This window comes from Rana temporaria, chromosome 9 (genome assembly GCF_905171775.1).
Source record: "Rana temporaria chromosome 9, aRanTem1.1, whole genome shotgun sequence".
NCBI lineage: Eukaryota > Metazoa > Chordata > Amphibia > Anura > Ranidae > Rana > Rana temporaria.
Window position 1 is genome coordinate 85,866,805 of NC_053497.1, and position 18,562 is coordinate 85,885,366.

At 43.5% G+C, this 18,562-nt stretch overlaps 1 protein-coding gene across 1 annotated transcript in view; it reads left to right on the forward strand.

The window, feature by feature from the left end:
• SLC25A43 (solute carrier family 25 member 43) overlaps positions 1-18,562 on the forward strand; it is a 64,017-nt gene that overhangs the window by 27,046 nt on the left and 18,409 nt on the right. Inside the window, exon 4 of the mRNA XM_040323832.1 lies at positions 2,368-2,540. Coding sequence (XP_040179766.1) covers positions 2,368-2,540 — 173 coding nt within the window. The remainder of the gene's footprint in view (positions 1-2,367; positions 2,541-18,562) is intronic.

Genomic DNA, 18,562 nt, shown 5'->3' on the forward strand with positions numbered 1-18,562 from the left:
CTATGACAGGGAACAGACGATCACTGACAAGCCGCTAGGAAGAACAGAGAAAGGTTTGTTTACACTTGCTTCTCCCCGTTCTTTAGCTCTGTGACCTGATCGCGGGACAATGGCGGCGATCGGGTCCCACGGGCGCATTCACGGAGCTTCGGGTCGCGAGCGTGCCGCCGGCCCACGGCTGGGTTTTTTAAAGGGGACGTACCTGTACGCCCTTGTGCCCAGCTGTGCCATTTTTGTCGACGTATATCGTCGTGCGGCAGTCCCCAAGTGGTTAAATGTTTCCCATAACTTTTATCCCTGACCTGTCTGGTGTGTTCCTTGGCTTTCATGATACTGTTTGTTCACTAAGGTTCTCTAACAAACCTCCTGAGGGCTTCACAGAACAACTATGTATTTATACTGAGATTAAATTACACACAGGTGAACTCTATTTTCTATTCGGCGCCGGTGCGCAGGCGCCGAATAGAGCCGAGCCGACCCAAGCTTCCTTCGGGAAGTCGTGACGCGCTGTGTGCGCCGTCGTTTAGCATGTCAATCAATTGGCATGTCGATAGGAACGCCCACTCTCGTGGGATTCCCTACCCGGAAGCCGCGGTGAATTCCACGGCTAAACGATATCTACGAAAAAAAAAAAAAAAGGTCAGTGTCATTTTATATGCACAACTGGGCTGGATGCAGTGTTAGAATTTTTTTATAGGGTGAACCTCCCCTTTAAGTGGTTAATAACGCCTTTTGTGAATCCTGTCTGTCCACAGAGCCCAGTCCTCGTCCATTATTTTCATACCCAGATCTTCCTCCCACACCAAATGATCTATATGGCAGATAATGTTTGAGAGAATTGACTCGATTCCACCCCGGAAACCTTCATCTCTCATGCATCTGTTTTTAAATAAAGTTCTAGTAGTGACATCATCTGTTTGAGTGTGTAGAAAATAGAAGATTTGATGCATGTGGGAGGCATCGTGCGTTTGAAGGAAGTAATCTTGATGTCTGATCCCTTTTTTGGCATAACCAATGTCCTATTCGGTTTAGGCCCTTGTCCAACCACCACTAGAAGTGTTGTGGGGAAAGGCCTGGTGGGAATAAAGGGCTGTTGAAGAGGGGGGCTACTGGCATGTGTAGATTTTTAAAAAGGCATATTTTGCAAATCGTATCCCATAGGCGTAGGGGATGGGATAGGGAGGGGAACAGTATGGCCCCAGACCGAGTGAGATTTAGTGAAGTCACTATTGTGCATATCACTGTTTTCCTCCTTGGAGGTTCCGACATGAACAAGAAAAGCACTGTCTCTGCTAAGATGGCTGCCACCACACAGAGACTGTGGGATGCTCTGAAGAATTAAAACCAACCTTCTCAGCATACCCCAGATCCTCCATGTCTGGTGTAGCCTGAGGAGACTATGTGGACAATAGAAATCCAGAAACCAGCACTAAAAAAGATGAAGCAGGTTATGACTATACAGGAAGTGAGGATTGTTTTTGAACACTAGTGCTGCAGAGAGAGGGACTTGCAAACATATAATGGCTATGCTTGCAATCTGTGTCTATACCTTCATCTTGTACAGCTCCCATGCCATAAGACGGGTTCAGCTGATTCAGTTATGACATGCTGAGAACTTAAAATGGGCACACAAAAAACAGAAATGAAAGTATAACTCCAGCAAAAATTATTTCTATTTTGTTTATTTCTTTCACTTCCTGGTGTGTCTATGTTCTATGGGAACAGAAAATTCAGGGAAATCTCCTCAATGAGGATATAGACAGTAATACAAACTCCAAACATATTGGACATGTTTAGCGGGAGTTACACTTTATAATATATACACTTGTATGTGTTAGAGCCAACATCACGCAGGGAAACTTGCTTTCATGCAAGGGGCTGTTGTTTTCCTGAAGTTGCATGTTCATTTGGAACCCTAAATGCAAGTAGTGATTTGCAGTGTTTTATTTTTAAGAAAATTCCAAGCTATTCTAGAAAATGGACTAGAGGGAAGGTGACTGACTTGTGAATCACCAGCTCATGGTTCTAAATGTTTCAGCAGCTCATAGCCCTGTTTACTTCTGGCCATTGGAACTTGCTGCAGCAGCTCGTTGTCCAGTACTGATGAATTTATCTTCTCTCTACAGCCCCTCTGCTCACTCCCATACATGCTGCTGAATGCCCTCGCTCAAATGATATCGCTGATAAGCCTTTGGCCACATCGACACAGTCACCCCAGACAAAGATTTGTCTCTCCCAAGCTTGCCTGGCCTTGCAATTCCATTTTTTATCTTCACAATCCTCTGTAGTTTGACCTGCTATCATTTGTGTAAATGTACCTTGACTAGTTATTGACTGAAAAATAATACCCTTTTTCTTTTTTCCCAGGAGCAGTTCCATTCTCTGCTGGTTTATTCTTTATGGATGCAAGTCTGGACAGGGTCTGGCGGGTGTCTGGGGCCCGTTTAACACCTCTACAGAACTTTGTAAATGGCTGCTTGGCTGCCGCTGTAGCCCAGACATTGTCTTTTCCTTTTGAAACTGTCAAGAAGAAAATGCAGGTACAGTTGTTGAACGTTGTTTGTTTTTCTTGTTAAAATATATTTTTTATATAAATCTCCATACTGTATGCTCAAATGTTGAACATCATGCTCATAAACCATATACAGTATATGTACAGTAAAACCTTGGTTTGAGAGCGTTTTGCAAGACAAGCAAAATGTTTTAATACATTTTGCCTTGATATACAAGGGTAAAAGGAAGGAAAAATTTGCGCTAGGTGAATAAAGTAAAATAAATATAAAACTAGTGAAAGGTTCTGCTGCTAAACACAAAAGCTAGATACAAAGCAAAAAACAAATGTGGATAAAAAAATGTGTGGCGCTGAAAAAAGTCATGTTGCCAAAATGATTCAAAAATAGGGCCAGATTCAGGTAGCTCGGCGTATCGTTGAGCAGGCGTAGCGCATCTCATATGCGCTACGCCTACGTAACTCTGAGAGGAAGAGCTGTATTCACAAAGCACTTGCTCCCAAAGTTGCGGCGTAGCGTAAATGGGCCGGCCTAAGCCCGCCTAATTCAATGTAGGCGTGCTACATTTAAATTAACTGTGACCCCCATGTAAATGAAGGGCCGTTCGAACGGCGCATGTGCATAATCACGTCGCATATACTCCCTAAGGGACGATATGAACGTAACCTATGCCCAGCCCCATTCACGTACGACTTACGTAAACGACGTAAAAAACGATGGCTGTTCCGTCGTCCATAGCTTTGCGCCACCTATAGAGGTGTTTTATCATTACGCCAGACGTACGCCTTACGTAAACGGCGTAGCTTACTGCGACAGGCGCAAGTACGTTCGTGAATCGGCGTATCTAGGTCATTTACATATTCAACACGTAAATCAACGGAAGCGCCCCTTGCGGCCAGCGTAAATATGCACCCAAGATGCGACGGCGTAGGAGACTTGCGTCGGTCGTATCTTGCCACAATTCAGGCGTATCTGATTTAGAGAATCAGCGCATATACGACGGCGCACATTTGGACTTACAACGGCGTATCAGTAGATACGTCGGCGTAAGTCTCTGTGAATCCAGGCCATAGTGTCCAATAAAGGTGACTGAAGTTCATATGGGACATATTCCCGCGAGAAAGATGTAATCCTGTGTTACTCCAATGTTATTCCAAAATATGTGAAGACCCACCACCAGTGAATGTAAGGGGAGGCTTACCAGCTAGCCTGTGACCGCCCTTCTCAGGGGGGTCAGTACAGGCTCTGCAGAGATACAGATGATCGTGAATGGTGTCCTGTGGCGTCCTCCAGGAATGATCCTTTATCTATCCCCTATGTAGCGATGGTCAGTGCAATCGCTCAGGTGCTCCAGTGACAGGTGTTCCAGCACAATAGAAGCAATGGTGATCCAGATTTTGAAAATTTAGTGAAGCCAAAAGGTATAGGAAAAAAGAGAGAAGGCTTCCAATAGTGCAGACGTTATAAAAATGTATTGTAAAATGCACAATGGCAGGTAAAAAACTCTCTATATAGAGTTGCAGACAATTTCCTTGCAAGGATGTATAAAAAAGAAGCTCCGTTTGTGTCAGTACACGGGTTGCCGTTTCGTGCATGCGCAGTGCAAAAAAACGTGACGTGCTTGATATACAAGCAATGTCTTGATATAAAAGTAGCGTCATGTCACAACTGAGTATAAAAAAAAAGAGAGGAGCCTCTAAGTGTAGCAATATGGTTACATTTAATGAAGGTACAACATTTAGCAACTTATTGCTACACTTGGAGGTTCCTCTCTTCTCTTTTATACCCTGTAAAAAAAATGCTTTGATATACAAGTGCTTTGGATTACAAGCATGTTTCTGGAACGAATTATGATCGCAAACCAAGGTTTTACTGTATAATTGTTGTTGGTTTGCTACAGCAGGAATTGAAAAGTATTAAAAGATCTGTGCTCTCCAAAGTTGTTTATGGCCATGGAAGGCATTTAACCTTCTGGCACTAATCCTAAAACTGCTTATTGGTTACACAGATTATTTACATATAAATTAGGGCAATTCCATGTAGCTTCAGGCTTGTGAATATAAAATATAACGTTGGAGAAGCTGGAAGCCCAACTCCAGCTATGTTTTTTATTTAGTTTTGTATAGAGTGGGGAACGATTACAGCTTCTACCAGATATTATTTTTTTTTTTCCCAGCCATCTCCTTACTGGGTAGGTTAGAATGCCTGGAATTTTTTATTTTTTTTTGTTTCCTGGTGAACCCCCACTTCTTATCCTGATCTCGGGGACAGACCAGAAAGGGAGGGCATATCTCTACAACAAGGTAACCGAAAGGAGGGGAGGGGGGAGACTGACAAATTGTAGCTCTTTTATACTCTTTCCGAAATAAAAAAACATGTTTGAAGCTAGGTTTTAAATAAACAGTGATGGGGCACCATCATACGACATTAGCAATAGATGAGAACCAATAGATGAAAGCCCTGATTTGGGGCTTTCGAACTTGTTGAAAGCCTGGAAATATCAACACTTGTCATTGTCAGGGCTGTTTTAAGCCTACAATTTATAGCCATCTTTATAGCACATGTAATAAAAAACTGGAGTAACACTTTTCTGCATTTGTGTTTAGAGAAAGCTTTTAATGAGCGAAACAGAGAGCCTGTCATTGCTGACCCTCCTTTTGAAAATTCTGTTGCCTGGCTGTCCTCCTGACCCACTGGGTTCAATTATTTGAATCGCCGGTAAGGAACAATTAAACCAATAAGAATATCTAACTAACTGTTCTGTGCTGCGTGCTTCAGTAGGTAAGTACTACAGCCAGATGGTCAGCATCTTCAGAAGCAGGTCAGCAATGGCAGCCCACATATTTATCTACGCAATTTAGGAAACCGCGATCACAGGTCAATTAGCCAGTGCATCCCATTGGGAAATAAATTTAAAAGAGCGAACAAAAGTCCTGGATGGCTTAACTCTAATGTAAAAACGCATATAAAAGCAAAGAAGGCCTTCAAAAAATACAAGGCTAAGGGATCATTATCAGCATTCAGACTTTACAAAGAATGCAACAAGATATGTAAGGGTGCAATTAGGGTGGCTAAGATAGAACACGAAAGGCACATAGCGGAGGAGAGCAAAAAAAAAAAACAACAAAAAATTATAAAAAGTAAAAGGAGGATAGACCATATTGGCCCCATAAAGAATGAGGAAGGACATCTGGGGAGAGGGCAAAGGTATTGAATTTATTATTCTCCTCAGTCTTCACAGGTAAATTGTGGGGGGGGGGGGGCCTTCAGTAACCAAAACTGCAGGGTTTGTCCTCATGACACATCACAGGAAGCACTCTCATGGCTAACGGAGGACAGATAGAAATAGATTTGGGAAACTTAAAGGGGTTGTAAAGTTTTTTTTATACTTGCCTCTACTGTGCAGTTCGTTTTGCACAGAGTGGCCCCGATCCTGCTGTTCTCGGGGGTCCCTCGACGACTGTCTCAGCTTCTCCCCGCAATAGCCAACCCCCCTCTGGGAAGCTTTATCCCGAGAGGGTTAGCTTGCGGGCGCGCTCCCTATCATACACACTGTGCCCATAGACACAGAGTTTATGACTCGGTCCCGCCCCCGGCGACCGTGTCCTTGGATTTGATTGACAGCAGCAGGAGCCAATGGCTGCACTGCTATCAATCTATCCAATCGATGCCGTAAAGCAGTGGAGAAGGGGATGCGCACAGCAGGTGAACGGGTTCAGGTAAGTAAAACGGGGGAGCCCGTGACAACGAGGTGTTTTTTACCTTAATGCATAGGATGCATTAAGGTGAAAAACCACAAACCTTTACAACCTCTTTAACATTAATCACCGGGACCAGATGGCTTGCACCCAAGGGTACTTGGGGGAATTCAGTCAAGTAATTGCCAGACCATTGTTCCTCATTTTTGCTGACAGTCTACTGACTGAAATGGTAGCAGCTGATTGGAGAAAAGCCAATGTAGCACCAATATTTAAAAAAGGGCCAAAATACATTGCTGGGAATTACAGACCAGTTAGCCTAACATCAATAGTATTCAAGCTCTTGGAGGGGATAAGGGACTGTATGCAAGATTTTAGTAATGAAAAAGGTATCATTAGCCAGTAATCAACATGGATTCATGAAGAATCGTTTGTGCCAAACCAATCTATTAACCCTTAATAAGGAGGTGAGCTGCCATCTAGATAAAGGAAGGCCGGTAGATGCGGTGTATCTGAATATCCAAAAGCATTTGACATCGTTTCCCATAAATGTTTACTTACAAAGTAAGGTCCGTTGACATGAATTAAAAACTGGCTACAAGGGCGAGTTCAGAGGGTGGCGATAAATGGAGAATACTCGGAATGGTCAGGGGTGGGAAGTGGGGTCCCCCAGGGTTTTGTGCTGGGACCAATCCTGTTTAATTTGTTCATAAACGACCTGGAGGATGGGGTAAACAGTTCAATCTCTGTATTTGCGGACGTTAAGATAAGCAGGGCAATAACTTCTCTGCAGGATGTGGAACCCTTGCAAGAAGATCTGAACAAATTAATGGGGTGGGCAGCTACAGTGCCTTGCAAAAGTATTTACCCCCTTGGCATTTTTTGTGTTTTGTTGCTTCACAACCTGGAATTAACATGGATTGTTTGAGGATTTGCATCATTTAATTTACAGCATGCCCACAACTTTGAAGATTTTTTTTTTTTTTTTTTTTATTGTGAAGCAAGCAACATATTGGACAAAATAACAGAAAATGTGCATAACTATTCACCCCCCTAAAGTCAATACTTTGTAGAGCCGCCTTTTGCGGCTATCACAGCCCCAAGTCGCTTTGTATAAGTCTCTATGAGCTTGCCACATCTTATCACTGGGATTTTTGCCTATTCCTCCTTACTAAACTGCTCCAGCTCCTTCAAGTTGGATGGTTTGCACTTGTGAACAGCAATCTTTAAGTCTGACCATAGATTTTCTATTGGATTGAGGTCTGGGCATTGACTAGGCCATCCCAACACATTTACATGATTCTCCTTAAACCACTCAAGTTTTGCTTTGGGGTCATTGTCTTTCTGGAAGGTGAACCTCCGTCCTAGCCTCATATCAGAGTGGTACAAGTTTTGCGTAAGAATATCCCTTATTTTAGCACCATCCATCTTTCCCTCAACTCTGACCAGTTTCCCAGTCCCGACTGCTGAAAAACATCCCCACAGCATGACGCTGCCACCACCATGTTTCACTGTGGGGTTGTGTTCCTTGGGTGACGTAATGTGTTGGGTTTGCGTCAGACATAGTGTTTTCTTTGATGGCCAAAAAGTAAAATTTTTGTCTCATCAGACCAAAGCACCTTCCTCCATACATTTTGGGAGTCTCCCACATGCCTTTTCACAAACTCAAAACGTGCCATTTTGTTTTTTGCTGAAAATAATGGCTTTCTTTTGGCCACTCTGCCATAAAGTCCAACTCTAGGGAGCGTACGGCTTATTGTTGTCTTATGTACAGATACTCCAGTCTCTGCTGTGGAACTCTGCAGCTGCTCCAGGGTTACCTTGGGTCTCTGTGCTGTCTTTCTGATTAATGCCCTCCTTGCCCGGTCTGTGAGTTGGTGTGTGGCCATCTGTTGGCAGGTTTGCTGTTGTGCCATGTTCTTTCCATTTGGTTATGATAGATTTGATGGTGTTCTGATCCATCACATATAATTCAGATTAAAAAAACATGGAACTAAAGGCTGTAATGTAACTAAAGAGGTAAAAAGGTAAAGGGGATGAATACTTTTGCAAGTCACTGTACATGGCAAATGAGGTTTAATGTGGAAAAATGTAAAATAATGCATTTGGGTAGCAAAAATATGAATGCAATCTACTCACCAGGGGGAGAACCTCTGGGGGAATTTAGGATGGAAAATTACCTGGGGGTGCTAGCAGATGACATGCAATGCCAATCTGCTGCTAACAAAACAAACATAATATTGGCATGCATTAAAAAGGGGATTAACTTCAGGGATAAAGCGATGATTCAACTCTACAAGACGTTGGTCCCGCCTCACTTGGAGTATGCTGTCCAGTACTGGGCACCAGTCCTCAGGAAGGGTGTACTGGAAATGGAGCGAGAACAAAGAAGGGCTACAAAGCTAATATGGAGGATATTGGTTATGAAGAAAGATTGCGAGCACTGAACTTATTCTTGCTTGAGAGGGGATATGATTTCAATTTATAAATACCGTAATGGTGACCCCACAATAGGGAGAAAACTTTTTCGCACAAGGGAGTTTAATAAGACACGTGGCCACTCACTAAAATTAGAAGAAAAGAGGTTTAACCTTAAACTACATAGAGAGTTCTTTACTGTAAGAGTGGCAAGAATGTGGAATTCCCTTCCACAGTTGGTGGTCTCAGCGGGGGGCATCGATAGTTTCAAAAAACTATTAGATAAGCACCTGAACGACCACAACATACAGGGATATACAATGTAATACTGACACATAGGTTGGACTTGATGGTCTTGTGACTTTTATTTTTTTATTTTTTCTAACCTCACCTACTAGGTAACTGTTTCTCAGGCAACATAACCTCACCACTCCAGTGGTGTCTCAGTTGGTGTCTTTAAAACATTTAAGGCTTGCTCACCCCACAATTTCATGCTCTAGATGTGTTTTTGTCTACGCATGTAGGCACATTTTTTATGTGTTTTGACACGCTTACATGCAGTCGAGAGTGTGTGTGTGTGTGTGCGTGTATTTTTTTTTTCTTTTTTTATGGAGGTGTGTTTTGTTTTACACATTTTGAAAAATCCTTATTTTGGTTAGGACAATGTGCATTCTGGTGCAGCCCCACACGTTTTGATGAATTTTGGACAAAAAAAAAATGCAGTACTTTTTGTTGAAGCTCTGGAACTCACTAAAGATGAGTGGTTTTGCCACGTTCCAGATGTGTTCCATACAGGAACAATGCAACATCTTCTACTTTTGTTGACTGCACTGGAACACACTGCACTGGTGTGAACTAGGACTATTGAAATCCATGTTAAACACGGCCCATGCATTATTAATGCAGAATAAAAATGCGCTACAATGCATGATCTGGTGAACCAACCCTAAAAAATGCACGAGAAGGCATATGGTGTGACCAGCCCTTACAGTAGCATAACGTTTGTACAAACCCCAGAAACGTGTATTTATGAGTTGGGGAGCTTGGTTTGTAAGCTCCACATGAACAGTGACTGATGTAGATGAGATATTTTTATTATATATATATATATATATATATATATGTGTAATAGTGTGGTGTGCATTTGTATTCTGCCCCTTTACTCTGATACCCCTAACTAAAATATAGTGAAACTAATTGCCTTCAGAAGTCACCTAATTAGTAAATATGGTCCACCTGTCTGTAATGTAATCTCATCTCGGTATAAATACAGCTGTTCTGTGAAGCCCTCAGATATTGGTTAACAAACCGCATTATGAAGGCCAAGGAACACACCAGACAGGTCAGGGATGAAGTTGTGGAGAAGTTTCACCACTTCAGCCCCGGAAAATTTGGCTGCTCAATGACCAGGCCATTTTTTGCGATGCGGCACTGCGTCGTTTTAAATGACAATTGCGCGGTCGTGCGACGCTGTACCCAGAAAAAAATTATGTCTTTTTGTCCCACAAATGGAGCTTTCTTTTGGTAGTATTTGATCAACTCTGCGGGTTTTTTTTTTTTTTTTGTTGTTTTTTGCGCTATAAATAATAGAAGAGCGCCAATTTTGGAAAAAAACCACTATCTTTTACTTTTGCCATAATTAATATCCCAAATTGGGCCGATATGTATTCTACATATTTTTGGTAAAAATCACAATAAGCGTATATTGATTGGTTTGCGCAAAAGTTATAGCGTCTACAAAATAGGGGATAGATTTATGGCATGTTTATTTTTTACTAGTAATGGCAATGATTTGCGATTTTTATCGGGATTGCGATATTGCGGCAGACAAATCGGAAACTTTTGACACATTTTTGGGACCAGTGACAAATATACAGCGATCAGTGCTATAAAAATGCACTGATTACTGTATAAATGTCACTGGCAGTGAAGGGGTTAACACTAGGAGGCGATCAAGGGGTTAACTGTGTTCCCTAGGTGTGTTCTAACTGTGGGGGGGATAGGACTGACTAGATTAGGAGAGAGATCGGTGTTCATACAGTACTTAGTATAAACACACAATCTGTCTCCTCTCCCCTGAGAGAACTGGGATCTGTGTGTTTACACACACAGATCCCGGTTCTTGCTCTGTCACGGGCGATCGCGGGTGCCCGGCAGTCATTGCGCCCACCGGACACTTGCATCGCGCACACCCCCTAGTGGTAAAAAGGCGAACCAACATACAGTTACCTTGATTCACCCAAGGGAGCCAACCTGCTGCAGTACAACTGTGGCGGCTGGTCAGGAAGGGGTTAAAGCAGGGTTTGGTTAAAAAAAAATCCCAAGCTTTGAATATCTCACAAAGCATTGTTCAATTCATCATCCGAAATTGGAAAGAGTATGGCACAACTGCAAACCTACCAAGATGTGGCCATCCACCTAAACTGACAGGCCGGGCAAGGAGAGTATTTATCAGAGAAGAGGCCACAAATCTGGCTTATATGGAAGCGTGGCAAGAAGAAAACCATTGTTGAAAGAAAGCCATATGAAGTCCCGTTTGGGGGGAGGGGAGAACGTGCTCTGGTCCGATGAGACCAAAATTGGCCCTTTTTGGCCCTAAAGCAAATTGCTATGTGGTAGAAAACGAACATTGCACATCAGCGTGGGCTGCCTCTGAGCCATTCTTCTAGCGATTGTCGTGAGGAGAGCAGGCGGCCGGATCATCAGAGAGCGGGGAACATCGCTGTAGCAGCTTTTATTTTGCTGAATGTGTTCCCCGCACTCGCAGTCACATACAGCCCCCGGTACTTTGATAGACAGAACACCCGTCCAATGCTGTGACTTGTGACGTACATCAAAGTACAAGGGGCCAGGAGGCGGGGCTGTATGTGACATCGAGTGCGGGCAGCACTCAGCAATTCAAATGAAAGCTGTTCCCCGCTGTCGCAAGATCCACCCGAAATCCTCTTTCCCTGCACAGGTGAAGCGCTGCATTGTTGGGCACAGGTGAGGCAGCTGCTGTGTTGGGCACAGGTGAGGCAGCTGCATTGTTGAGCACAGGTGAGGCGGCTGCATTGTTGGGCACAGGTGAGGCGGCTGCATTGTTGAACACAGGTGAGGCGGCTGCTGTGTTGGGCACAGGTGTGGCGGCTGCTGTGTTGGGCACAGGTGTGGCAGCTGCATTGTTGGGCACAGGTGTGGCAGCTGCATTGTTGGGCACAGGTGAGGCTGCTGCATTGTTGGGCACAGGTGAGGCGGCTGCTGTGTTGGGCACAGGTGAGGCGGCTGCTGTGTTGGGCACAGGTGAGGCGGCTGCTGTGTTGGGCACTGATAAAGTTGTTGTTAATATCCCTTTCTATAACTTCTGCGTAAAACACTTAAGTATCTTTTCATAAGATAATTTATGAGGGCGTGTTTAGGGGTGGAATTAGGGGTTGGGTGGGGAAACTGGTGGCGAGAAATATATATAGTGTGTGTGTGTGTGTGTGTGTGTGTGTGTGTATATTATTATTTAAATATTTTAACAAACCTTTAGCTTTAGATGCAAACTCTGTGTATAAGGAAATGGTATCAATGTTGAAGCAGTGACCGTATTGTTACATCGGTTTGCTGAGTAATGGATTCTAGGTGCAGGACACCAGATGTCGCTGCACTGAAAATTACAGACCTTGGCTCAATAATTAGACTATAAACCTCAGGCTGCCTGGAGGTGCTATGAGGACTTGCCTTATCATGTGCTTGGAATTTGATGACCACTAGGTGGGGCTCCAGGGACAGAAAATTGGATGTCATTTCCAATGTCCTTGACAGCTGCTAAAGCTACATTATACTTTGTGCATTGTATGTTTCTCTATAACCTCCTGACCTTTTTCATTATATTTTTGTCTTTAAGCTGCTCTGTTGTGTGTGTGTGTGTGTGTGTGTGTGTGTGTGTGTGTGTGTGTGTGTGTGTGTGTGTGTGTGTGTGTGTGTGTATATATATACAATCATTACCTTGGCAAGCTGTTATAATTTATTCAGAAATACATTCTAAGTAGTGGATCAATTTTACTGCCCTGTTACTTCTTGTTGTTCTCAGTTGCATATGTCCCACGGGAAGGCCTAAAGTTCACATATTTTGGAAATCTGCAAAACAAACCCCAGTTCAATTAATACTCCTTTTTAGAATCTGTATTTAACTAACTTTTTTGTCCATGGAAAACAATACACGTGTTAAATTTGTGGTTTTAGAAAAGGGTGCGCCACGCTTAACTCTTTGTTTACCTAGATCTGCACCCTAAATTCAGTGCATTTTTTTTCCACACGGATTTCAATGTTTTTTGCCCATTTTCAGATATTTAAAATGCACATATAGTTGTAGGCATAGGGCTAGATTAACATAGACTTACGACGGGCGTATCAGTAGATACGCCGTCGTAAGTCCCGAATCCCCGCCGTCACAACTTTAAAGCAGTTGTAAACCCGCATCAAAAAAAAAAAATTCTCCTGCAAGGCAAAAGCCATAATGAGCTAATATGCACCGTTATTAGCTCATTATGAAATACTTACCTCGGAACGAGGTGTGTAGAACTTACCTGGTCCACGCCGAGCGAGATATCATCTTGACTCAGCGTGTCTTCCAGGTATCGCCGCTCCAGCGCTGTGATTGGCTGGAGCGGCGATGACATCACTCCCGTGCGTGCGCGCGGGAGATTTAAATTCGACAAGGTCCGACGGCGGCCGGTCCTTTCGCCGTAGATCCCCCCCCCCCCCTGCGCATGCGCCACTGCAATCAGCGGCGCATTGCGAGGGGAATATCTCCTAAACCGTGCAGGTTTAGGAGATATTCTTTATACCTACAGGTAAGACTTGTTTTAGGCTTACCTGTAGGTAAAAGTAAAAAAAGTGGGTTTACAACCACTTTAAGCATATGCTCAAACTGAGATACGCTTAAATGTTGCTAAGATACGACCGGCGTAAGTCTCCTACGCCGTCGTATCGTAACTGCATATTTACGCTGGCCGCTAGGGGCGTGTACGCTGATTTACGCCTAGAATATGTAAATCAGCTAGATACGCCGATTCACGAACGTACGCCCGGCCGTCGCAGTAAAGATGCGCCGTTTACGTAAGGGGTTTTCAGGCGTAAAGATAAACCACCAAAAACATGGCGCAGCCAATGTTAAGTATGGCTGTCGTTCCCGCGTCGAAATTTGAAAATTTTACGTTGTTTGCGTAACTCGTCCGTGAATGGGGCTGGCCGTAATTTACGTTCACGTCGAAAGCATGACGATTTGCCGACGTCATTTGGAGCATGCGCACTGGGATACATCCACGGACGGCGCATGCGCCGTTCATTATAAACGTCAAATACGTGGGGTCATCAGATTTTTACATAGAACACGCCCCCAACCAGCCTATTTTGATATAGGCGGGCTTACACCGGCCCAGTTACACTGCGCCACCGTAAGTTTCAGCGCAAGTTCTTTGTGAATACAGGACTTGCTGCTCAAACTTACGGCGGCGTAGTGTATCTGAGATACGCTACGCCCGCCTAATTCTACCTGAATCTAGCCCATACACGTGCACAGATGGCCACATGCTGAAGTGTTCACATTCACATGTTTGATTTCTGTGATGCCCATGTTCATACTGAAGGCAGAGCTGAAAATCTTCACTCCTAGCTGGTCACTGGTGCCATTTGACACTGCGCACTTGACAAAGTAGTATATGTAGTAGTAGTAGTATGTGCCTCTTAAGCTGGATACACACCTGTGACAGTTTTTTTTGTTTTAGCCAGCGGGCCGAACAAATAAACTGCCAGATTCCTTCATCCACATCGCATTCCTTGTGCCAAAGCATTATATGGTGGGGATTCACCGCTCTCAGAATACTTTGATTAGCGCTGCGTGCGCTGATCGAATGAAACATGTTTCACATTCTGAAAGCGAAGATGATTGTTGGATCGCTTTCTCGCTAGTGGGACCGGCCGTAGATGGATCACAATTTGTCTGGTCCCTGCAGAACTGACCAAATTTCAGTCCATCTGTAACCAGCGAATGTACTGCCAGTTGGCTCACAGTTTGATGCAGCATCAGTGCACTTCATCCCACCTGTAGCCCCTGCTGTTGGGTACACCCTCCATTCATATACCAATGCATTTCCTGGTGCCAGAGTGACATATCAACACACTTGGGTATTGTAATGTGAGGAGCAGGGGATAATGCCTATTCTTATGCATATTTGCATATAATTGCAGAGTGATTATTCACATTCAAATGGACTTGTCCTGTGATGCTGAAGACATTTAGCAGGCTAATCAGGCAGCTTTTCCAGTTCTGAAGAGGGCTATAGGATTGTGTATATGGAGATTTTCTATTAGTGTTTTACTTGATAGAACTGCATAAACTTGTGTTCTCTTTCAAGCTGACTAAAGCCGGTCATAGATGATGCGATGGTTGCAGGAAAGAAACAACAACACAGGCAGTGTTTATGGGGGAACCCCTTCCGCAGGGCCATTGTGTTGTCCTGGCGGAGAGGGGGTGCGGATAGCTGTCTATGCCGGGAGAACACAAGGATTACTGCTAGTGGCTGTAGCCGCTGGCAATAATTGCATGTAAAAAATCCAGCCTGCTGGTCTGTACCTGTTTCTGTAAATGTTTGATGGGGTTATTATAGTTATGTACAGGACTATGTATTTGATTGGTGAGAATGGAAATGTGCTCTTTTCTTTCCATCCTGACATACTATGTGGCATCTGTCCCCCGGCGCCTCTTCACTGAGATCCGAGCGATCGCCGATGGCTCAGTTCTCTCAGCTCCCCGAGAGGAGAGCTGCTGACTGTCCTGCGCGTCCACTCAGGATATTAAAACCACTTTGCCAACGTCTTTTTGCATAAGGCAGGTGGCAAGTGGTTAAAACGGCTCAGCTCAAGAAAAATGATTTGGATATACAAGTTCCTCAATAGCACAAATGATTTAATTCGACTTTTTGTGCTCCAAATGCTTTTGCAAATGCAGATGTTACCCTTTAAAATTAGTGGGGACGTCATAACTGTGCTGTACCTAAACTGTACAGGGAGCAGCGCTGTGGGTGGGACCAAGAAAGGTTCCCTCTCTGCAGGGGTTGGGGGCGGAGACGAGACCTGTCACATTGCACTGGGAGACAGAGCTGCAGTGACTGGTCTGTACTACAGGAAACTGCTGCACAAAGGCAATAAAGCAGTTGTTTCATGTTGGATTACTGCACAGATCTGCAAACAAATACACCAAGTAGGAAAACTCATGGCTCTTTGTTTGGACAATATTTGCTTAGTCCAGAGATCAGCTTAAATGCTTGCTCCTGAACAAATGTTATCTAACTACAAGATGCCTAAACCTATCACATACAAGGCAACATCCAATTTGTAGCCTGCCACACATGTCCATGTGCCTGTTAGTAAACCTACTGCTATGAAGGAGGGCTTATGCCGCGTACACACGACAGTTTTTCGGGTTGCAAAAAATTACGTTTTTTTTTTAATGTCATTAAAAACGATCGTGTGTGGGCTCCAGAGCATTTTTCACAATGTAAAAAATGGCCATTCAAAATTTAGAACATGCTCTAATTTTTCACGTCATTTTTAACATTGTCGTTTTTAATGGCGTAAAAAATGGTCGTGTGTGGGCTTTAACCACTTAAAAAAAATGCGCATGCGCAAAAGCAAGTTAAGAGATGGGAGCGCTCGTTCTGGTAAAACGAGCGTTCGTAATGGAGTAAGCACATTCATCACGCTGTAACAGACTGAAAAGCGCGAATCGTCTTTTACTAACACAAAATCAGCTAAAGCAGCCCCAGGGGTGGCGTCATCCGCATGGAACTTCCCCTTTATAGTGCCGTCGTACGTGTTGTACGTCACCGCGCTTTGCTAGAGCATTTTTTTTTTCACGATCGTGTGTAGGCAACGCCATTTTAACGATCGGGTTGAAAAAAACGTAGTTTTTTCTAGACTATTTAAAATTTCATTTTTTTACAACCCGAGAAACGGTCGTGTGTACGCCGCATTCAATTTCACAAGTGCTGAGCACAAGTATCCTGGGAATGTTAATCGTTTTAGACTTTGGCCAGGAATGATGGCAGTTTCCCCATCAGAACTCTCAGTAAAGGCCACACCTTTAAAAAGCCCCCTATAGTCAAACTTGGAAAATGCCACTTGTGTTTTGCGATCGAACCTTAAAGTATGGGCATCTATAAAAAGACCCCCATTTAATCCAGTCATGTAATCATAAAATACTTCAACTGTCTGAGGAAAAGGCTGCTTTGAAGGGCAATCAGTATACTGCATTGCAAGTTCTGTGAATATAACAAAAATTAAGCATGCAGATTGGAGGAGAGATCAGAGATGACCTCATCAGTGTGCTGCTGTTCATTCACAATTCAGTCTCAGCCTCGACCAAGATGTGTTGCTTTTGGAAAAAATAAATAGTTGGGATCTTGGTATATTGCGTGGCAGGGATGTCTGGATTAGAAAACTGGTTGAATGCAGTTACACATTTTTGGCAGGTACAACAGTTCACACACACGCATTTCAAAGGTGTACTTAGAAGATTTTCTACACTGTATTAACTATCGCAGGAAACTGCTTCCTTGTGAAAGCTGAAGGAACTCTGATGTTTCCCGATCCCTCCTGCGATTGATTTCAGAAGTGATGTGTATTGCGTCACTTCCAGAGTCACGGCTCTCATTCCTCGGCTGAAGTAGCTGAGGATGCAGTTACACAGAATCGGAGGGCAGGGCAGGGGAGATTTTGGGGGTCTAATGGACGCCCAATATTTCCATAAAGAGGACCTGTCACCTGGCCAAAGTGGGAATTACATTTTACTGGGTCATTTTAAGTGAATAAAGTATGTCTGAATGGTTTAAAAAAAAATAACAAGTCTTTATTAACCACTTAAGACCCGGACCAATATGCAGGTAAAGGACCAGGCCCCTTTTTGCGATTCGGCACTGCGTCGCTTTAACTGACAATTGCGCGGTCGTGCGACGTGGCTCCCAAACAAAATTGGCGTCCTTTTTTTTCCCACAAATAGAGCTTTCTTTTGGTGGTATTTGATCACCTCTGCATTTTTAATTTTTTGCGCTATAAACAAAAATAGAGCGACAATTTTGAAAAACATTCAATATGTTTTACTTTTTGCTAAATATCTCCCAAAAATATATAAAAAAACTTTTTTTTTTTTTCCTCAGTTTAGGCCCATACGTATTCTTCTACCTATTTTTGGTAAAAAAAAAATCGCAATAAGCGTTTATCGAGTGGTTTGCACAAAATTTATAGCGTTTACAAATTGGGGGATAGTTTTATTGCATTTTTATTAATAATTTTTTTTTACTACTAATGGCGGCGATCAGCGTTTTTTTTTTTTTTTTTTTTGGACTGCGACATTATGGCGGACACATCGGACAATTTTGACACATTTTTGGGACCATTGTCATTTCCACAGAAAAAAGTGCTATAAAAATGCATTGTTTACTGTGAAAATGTCAATTGCAGTTTGGGAGTTAACCACTAAGAGGGCGCTGAAGGGGTTAAGTGTGACCTCATATGTGTTTCTAACTGTAGGGGGGCAGGGCTGGACGTGTGACGTCATTGATCGCCTTTCCCTATATCAGGCAACAGACGATCAATGACAGCGCCACTGTGAAGAACGGGCAAGGTGTGTTTACACACACCTCTCCCCGTTCTTCAGCTCCTGTGACCGATCGTGGGACTCCGGCGGCGATCGGGTCCGCAAAGCTTCGGACCAGGGCGCGTGCCCGCGACCCACGGCTGGGCATTTAACAATCACGTACAGGTACGTGATTGTGCCCAGCCGTGCCATTCTGCCGACGTATATCGGCGTTAGGCAGTCCTTAAGTGGTTAATACAAAATATATATAACAAAATTACCAATACATGTTAAAATGGTTGGATGAAATTCTTTACAATGTACTCAAGTTGGAA